The following is an 8,090-nucleotide window of genomic DNA, read 5'->3' as shown; positions in this document are numbered from 1 at the left end:
CCTTTGATTTTGATTATAATCCACAAGTTTACATATAAAGTTCGATAAAAGATCTCTATTCTGTTAAATTTGAAAGTAATACTATCGTTTCATTTTCCTGTAAGACAGAATCATTAGAAGATATCGAGTTTTCCTTGAACCATACAGAATTTCTGTTTCCTTCCCAATTTCACATGGCCTTACTGCCTAGCACCATAAATGGAAGTACAAACTCAACCTAAAATTTTCTTACATAATGTTGTAATTAGCACTGGGAACCTCAAAAGATCTTCGGATCTATGCGTTTCACACAAAAGAAAAACTGAAAAAATCAAAGATATACTTGGTATATGATTAAAAGATCTCACAAAAATGTAATAAAAAGGCTATTTGGTATCTGGTCAGATAGTCAGGTCATCTGTGAAATAGAAATAGAAAGAAACACTAATGAGATTATGGTATCGAATGGTATCAGGCTTACATTCTTTATGCTGTAAAGAGAAGATATCTTTATGTTGTAAAGAGGAGATACACAAGCCCCTTTAAATATTCCACTATTTCAGACCCACCAAGCTTGGAAGTTCCATAAACTCTGTCTACAAAAGTGATTGGAACCTAGAAGGATAATATAAATTCAATATATCAATACAGGGATTAACAACCAAGGCATTACTCATATTACCCGTCTAACATTATCATGTCGTGGCTCCATTTTTATACTATTATTTTTTTGGTAAAAGGAACTTCATTAAAACTTCAACAAGTCTCCCACCATTGACCAATTGAAAAATTATCTACTGGCTCCATTTATGTGGGTTCCATAATAGAGAATACAGAAACTAAGAAGTGGCAAAATGGGCAGGTCAAACAAGGTGGCTGACCTAAAATCTCCTCCTGTTCAAAATTCCAAACTTTCCTATAGAGCTATTTATTTCATGCCCTAATTAGGCAATTATTATTCAAGGGGTTAAAACTGCTACCTTTAAGTTGAATATACGATTTGCAATATAAAAACATTGGGAAGCTCATAATACCTCTTCAATATGGTAACCTTTTCTTGATGCTCGGACTATCATCTCCATTTGGAAAACATATCCCTTGCTCACACAAGAACTTATGATGTCTTCAAGCACAGACTTCTTGTAAAGACTAACATTTAAAATATACGTAACTGTTAGAACTACTATAAGCCAAAAGTTAAAAAATAAAAATAACACGAAAACATGATCCAAAATTATGTACCGGAAGGAGCCTGTCAAGTCTGATACACCAGGCCAAAGAAGCGTGTGTGCCAAAACATTAGCCCCTCTACTTGTCAATTTGCGCATTAAAGTCCAACCATGCACGCCCCCACCTCTCACATAACGAGTTCCGGTGACAATATCGGCACCTGTCTCTATCTGTTTCCTGAAATTAGGGGACTTCTATCACTAGGCAGTGGATAAAGTTAAAGCACAACTCACAACTTTGATCCATTCATTTGATTCGGGTTATATGTTATCTTTCAGGTCAACGGGTAAGACAAATAATTAGGCTAAAATGGAAAGGGATCAAAAGTCGCCAAAATTTGATTCCATATACATGATCGTTAGAACCCCCTAAACCATTTTATTCATCTATTATTATTATTTATAGAATATAAGTTTTGTAATCATATTTGAGGCACCATATGTTCATGCAAAATTTACAAATTTTAGGCACAAAACTGTTTGGTCAACCTAAAATTATCTACGTGAACCCATAATCATTTTGATCCATACCAAAATTACCCATGTAGACAGTTTATCCAACACAAAAGGTCCACCCTTTTTACAGTTTACCCAACCCGACTGATCCACCCATTTTTTGCCGTCTTTATAATTGATAATTTAAGCTTCAAGATAAAGTGCAAGTCTCTTACTTTATGAAGTGTGGAAGGTACTTCGGCTGTGTAGACGAACATGATTAAAAAAAAAAGCCGAAGAAACATGATGTTAGTATATGAACTGGCGGTATTTTGATCCATATAAAAAAAATTCTATATGATAAATTACCCTTGATAAATCAGTATGGTCAATCTCTCAGTATTCTCTCCTGCTTAATACAAAATTTGTATATCTTAAACGTTCATATGTGAAACAGACACTTAAAATTACAAACGGCAGGTTTCGAAACTTCATCCTCTCATGTCACTTTGTTTTGCTTTATTTGAGCCTTTGAGGTAAGAGAGAACACATACAACTAAATCGATAAGATTGTTTACTACAATGAACTTATGAATCAACCAACTTAAAGGTGTCCATTTCAACCCATTTACTTATCGATAGGTTGACTCCAGGTTTAACTCGACAAGGTCAAGCGGTAAGAAAAAGTAGCTTAATGGAAACAGGTCAAATAGGTCAGAAGTAACCCGGGGTATATTCTAAGTGCATAAAACCATCTATTGCTTATTTGCTTATTCAAATAAAAAACCACATCAATATCAAAAAAAAAAAAATAGTGATCATGTTTGACAGACTAACTTTTTATGAAAAGAAATAATAATATAAGAAAAAGACGTATATTTTGGTTCAGCCAAACCCGCCCATTTTACTACATGTACCTACAAATTTAAAAATTCGACTTAGGTGATAGTTCAATTACAGTTACACGTCTCTAACAAAAAAATACTTACATGGTGTGATAGGTCAGCATCCATAATTACAACAAAGTTCCCCAAAGCATGCTTCAAACCATGAATGTACGCAGTCCCTAGTTAACAAGAACATCAACCCTTAATTCATAGTTATAATCTAAAACTTTGCATTGAGAAACAAGGATATACCTAATCCAAGCTTCCTGGGCCTAGCTAGTAATCGCTGCATTAAAACACACCACATGAATAAACCATATACATGAACTAGAAAAAGGTGATGCAATTTAATAGAGAAAAAAGGTAAATGTACATACAATGCGATCTTCCCCGTAGACTTCCTGCAACTGTTTGACGATATCTTGAGTTCCATCCGGACTACCATCATCCACAACTAATATTTCAAAGTCAACATCCCTGAATTAATGTATACCAATCAACTATCAGTCATGATTTAGCAAGGTATATATACTTAGAAATCATCACTTCAGTTGCACGCTTTATTTTCAATCACAAGCACGAGTTCGAAGATTTATCAATCATAAATTCACATACTTGATTACTTATACTTCACAATCGCATCAACTTTACTTTTATTTTTATACTTAAACGAACTAAGAAACATCGATAAGGTACTTAACAAAAATTTTATATAGGTAAGCAACTATAGAACATGTTCCTGAATTCATATATAACATAATTTAACTGAAACATCTTATTATATAAGTCTAAATTCCTAGTTAAAAACTGACAGTAAAAGTTTGAGTACTGCATTGAAGTTGAAAAGAACTCGGTCTATGATTATATGATTTTAGTGCACCAAAAATGGTATCAACGTATGGTGCTTAATATGAAAATGTTACATTATGTGTAAACGGTATCTATCATGTACATGTATATGAAACTATGCGTTTCACAATTAATTTTGTTCACCTTTTCCTTTAAACTCCCATATAACTACAATTTTAATTTGGGTTATTGTAAATGTCCTTCAGAGCATATATTTATCAAGACAAAAACTGGACTCGGTTATCATGACCTGTTATACCATCATTCCAGATTCCAGAAAATAGATCAAAGTAAGATGAATCATGTACAATGCGATTAACTTATTTGGGTTTCTAACTTCAACATATACAATTACAAAATCTGCAACACAGTTTCAAGATTAATCTACCTAAATAGGTACTCATGCCTAAACTCATATTTTAAACCATCTGAGGTACACGATGATACAAAGATAATGCAAAACATACAAGTGGTATGAGCAAATAAGCTAGAGTTGAAGGTAGATAGGATGAAATGTCCTAAACAATTAAAAGGCACAGACCGTTATAGCCAAAATAATGTTTTGGTATGATCAACATGAAAATCAAAACAAAAAAAGATATAGTAATGTGATCATGAGTTGTATAACATGACGATATGTTTCAAGTTTAACTTTGCACTTTTCAACCTGGCAACCTTAACACTTGCTCAGTGGTGCCTAACAGGCTACTTGATAATCTTTTGCATTCTCGATTAATCATCTCAGCAAGATAGTAGGCAAATTTTAGTTGTTGAACCCATGAATCACCATTACTAAATATATTATATTTCAAATTATCCAATTCAGGGTAATATTAAGCAAACATTTCATTCAAGTTTGTCCATGATACTATCTCCACTTTAACAAAATCCAAGAAACTCAGATTGATCGCTTACAAGTCGCACTGGCCGAGCCCAATTACGTTCATGATACACAACATTTACATAAAACATATGATTTACACATACTCGACATCCTCATCACAAACATCACAGATAAAAGTTACTAAACCCCTGCATCATACGACGTAAAACGTATACATTTTCAACACAATCTATTTCCTTCTAACTCCAACCAACATTCTCCCTCATTTTAGTCAGTCACATCCAATGTATCTCATCTCAAAAAACAACATCTATCTAACTACCTAACTAACTAACTAAACTTCCCCTCTTCCGTAACGATTTTCGATAAAAATACATAATCATATAAACTAAATAACTACAAAAAATGGATCTCATCGAATCGAAATAATCTATACTAACACTATATAATCATATCATCACTAAAATCAGTTATTATTATTATAAGTGTAATTATATAAATAAAAAGAAAAAAAATAAAAAGAGATAGAGGAACGTACGGCGGCATATGTTTGATGACTAAGAAAACGATGAGGGCGATGTTGAGTCGTTCGTTGTATGTCGGAACTATTATACTGTATTCTTTTTTCATCTTCTTCTTTCTATTATTATTATTATTATTATTATTATTATTATTATTATTATTATTATTATTATTATTAGTAGTAGTAGTAGTAGTAGTAGTATTTTTATTATTATTATTATTATTATTATTATTATTATTATTATTATTATTATTATATAAAGAGAGAGTGTTTGATTTCGTGGGGTTGGTGGCGGCGGCTGCTTCACCAATTTTCCGATGGAGGTGGTGGTGATTGCTCAAGATTCCGGTTGGGGATTGAGGGGCGTTTGTGTGAGAAAGGGATGCTTAAGAAAAGAATTACGGAGTAGTTTTTATCGTAATATTTTATAAAGATTTTAGCCCCTAAAAATCATTAAGAAAAAATAGCATGCGTACCCGCTATGCGGCGGTGGTCGTGGCGACGACAGTGTGATGGTTGGACAACTGTTGGTGGTGGAGCGGCGGTGAGTTGTGTATATAATTGATGTAAAAGGTTAATGGACATATTTTAAATGATAAAGGACTGGCAGTGTAATTTAATCATTAATGTTAAGAAGATAGTGTATATGAAAGTATTTTAAGGGGTGTTAAATATTACGTATTTTCAACATTACCAAAAATAAGAAAGACTATTCTTTTTATAATCACCACTTGTGACAACCTCACATCCTCACCTGAACATTTCTTTCGGTGCATTTTTGATTTTTTCCGATTTACTTAATTTTGTTAAAGTAAGATGGACGTTCTTCGAGTTCGTGTACGACAGGTAGTTAGAAATGGGTTACGACCGTTCGTAACGAAATACTAGTTGTCTAGATAAATGCCAAATAAATCAAAAAAGAAAGGAAAATATGGTCTTATTTATAGTCGTTCAAAAGCTAATTAAAAGATACATTTGTTTATGTCGATAAAATGAATTAACATGTCTCGAGTCTTTTTAAACGGTCGGGTCAAATGTTTTTTATTTGAAAGTCAAACATGACCAAAGAGTGGAATGGGCATTGAAAACCTTTTCCATCTCTCATCTTCCAATCATTTTTCAAACCCATTTTCTCTTACTATACAACAATTCTCTCCTTTTTTTTATCTCTCTCTAAAATGAGATCTCACTCATTCTTTTCCCTTTTTCTCTTCGGTTTCTTTATCTTTTCTACAATCGGTAAGCAAAACTCAAATGGGTGTGGATTCCCTCAAGTTACCATTAACTTGAGGGGTAAAGTTAGGAGATCTTAACCCTTGGGTAAAAATCAAGGGTCAAGATTTGATAATGATTTTTGAATTTTAATTCTTGATTTTAATTCAATGGTCAAGATTCTTCCAACTTTACCCCTCAAGTTGGGATAACTTGAGGGGATCTCTACCCAACTCAAATGGGTTTCTATAGATCTAATGATTTCTTACAAGGAGATGCCATTAATCAAGCCAAAAACTAACAAATATACATATAAAAATTGTATGTAAAACAGGATCTGAAAAGGGTTTTTGAAAAAAATTTAAACTCGAAATTCATGCTTAAAAACACCATCTAAATCACTGTTTTTCTATCAGAGGTCTTGTCCTTCTCCTTCTTCTCGACGAAATCTATTGTTTTTTGTGTACGAGGCTGACTACGAAGATAATCTTCAAAGTCAACCCTTAGAACATCTTCATGCGCATGACCTACAATGATAGAAGCTATTATCTAATAATGAAAGCGAATGCGACCAAAGAAGTTTTCTTTACTAGATCATGAAAGCCAAAGGTAAATGTCTAAAATGTATTTTTGTTTATTAAAGTTTGATGCGTATTTGAGATTTACTGAATTTAATGTATATCTTATTATATGTATTTCCTAATGGAGTGAAAGGGAAACTTTTAGGATACTACTATCGGTAATGGTTTGTTCTGCCAGTGTATGAACCACTACTGATATCATCATCCTGAGAAGTTTTGTATACACTCTACTGGAAAATACATGTACTAAGATGTACATAAGATTAAGTAAATATCAAATACACATAACACATAAATAAACAGGAAAACCATTATACACTTTTACCTTTGGGTTGCATGGTCTACAGAAGAAAGCATCTTTGGCAGTGTTCGCTTTCATTATTAGCTCAATAGCTCCTACCATTTTAGATTTCATATGCTTATTTGCCTTTTTGTGCAACGGAAATCAAACAAACAAGTAAACGAATGATGTAACACGCCAAAATCATACTAATTCTTTTGTGTTCCTAAAAGTGATTATCTATCTAATTATTATAAATTCATCGATTTTTCATATCTATATAACTTAATTTCAGCTGTGAGGCATCAGTTTCATTTAGTTCACGATGGTTTCAACAGAATCAAGTAAAGATACTTGAATACCTTATTCAGTTATTTTATCTTTGAAATCCTTACCTAGAATTTGTTAAACGCTCAACATTATCAAAAGACGATAATACAATCTATATATCTTAGGCAGTTGAAGCACATCCAATCATAATGCACTATTTTGCACACTTAATTATTCGAACCTGAGTATTCACTATCACACAATCACTTTGAGAACTCTCGTCAATATATATCTCGTTATCTATGTGATGTAGAATCTAGAAGTTTTACTGGGATCCCTTGAGTGGTCTAGCTAGGCTTATGTACTGGAGTAACTTCATTGCTGAAGCAATGTGAAGAAGCTAATTGCCAAATGATTTAAACTGAATAAAAAGTTATTTGATTTTGGAAAGAACATAGAGATATCATACCGGAGTTCTCAGCCCCATTGTTGTGGTGTCACATTTCCATTGGGCCTTCCTATGCATGTGCAAAGGCTTGAAGAACTTTTGGCAAGTGATGTGGACAAAATAGAAGGTCATGGTCTTATTGTTGGTTCCAGACCTAAATTTATTTATGAGCATGAAATTCTTAGGGAGTAGTGCCAACTTTGGCCTACTCTCGCCCCAAGTCACCATAAGTCGCCCCCCACACCACCCTCTTGCCCGACTTGTGTTTTGTTCGACCTCCACAGCTCGCCCCTTTGTGCTCTAAAGTTAGCCAAAGTCGCCCTGAACACCACCCCCCTCGCTGACTTCTCCTAAATCTACCCATTTTTACCTTTTTTACATACAACACTCCCCTACCCTCATGTCACATGGCACAAGTCGCCTTACTGTCCAAAATCCACCCATTTTCCACTTTTTTAAGGGGAAACGCTTCTTACACCACATGACACATGACGCAAGTCGCCCCTCCCTCCCTTTCTTTCCACTCCTCTTAGTCTTACTATAATGATCCATC

General features: G+C 33.7%; 1 protein-coding gene across 1 annotated transcript; it reads right to left on the bottom strand.

Moving 5' to 3' along the window:
- Positions 1 to 302: 302 nt before the first annotated feature.
- LOC122588482 (dolichol-phosphate mannosyltransferase subunit 1) lies at positions 303 to 4,911 on the bottom strand. The gene is made up of 8 exons (XM_043760609.1): positions 4,762 to 4,911; positions 2,908 to 3,007; positions 2,783 to 2,816; positions 2,633 to 2,709; positions 1,880 to 1,905; positions 1,222 to 1,386; positions 1,014 to 1,128; positions 303 to 594 (listed from the first exon to the last, which is right to left on the bottom strand). The coding sequence occupies exons 1-8, from the start codon at positions 4,851 to 4,853 to the stop codon at positions 490 to 492; spliced, it is 714 nt and encodes a 237-aa protein (XP_043616544.1). The 5' UTR covers positions 4,854 to 4,911; the 3' UTR covers positions 303 to 489.
- Positions 4,912 to 8,090: the final 3,179 nt, after the last annotated feature.

The sequence above is a fragment of the Erigeron canadensis genome, chromosome 2, assembly GCF_010389155.1.
Source record: "Erigeron canadensis isolate Cc75 chromosome 2, C_canadensis_v1, whole genome shotgun sequence".
Taxonomy (NCBI): Eukaryota; Viridiplantae; Streptophyta; class Magnoliopsida; order Asterales; family Asteraceae; genus Erigeron; species Erigeron canadensis.
This window is presented reverse-complemented; position numbering and strand designations above follow the sequence as displayed.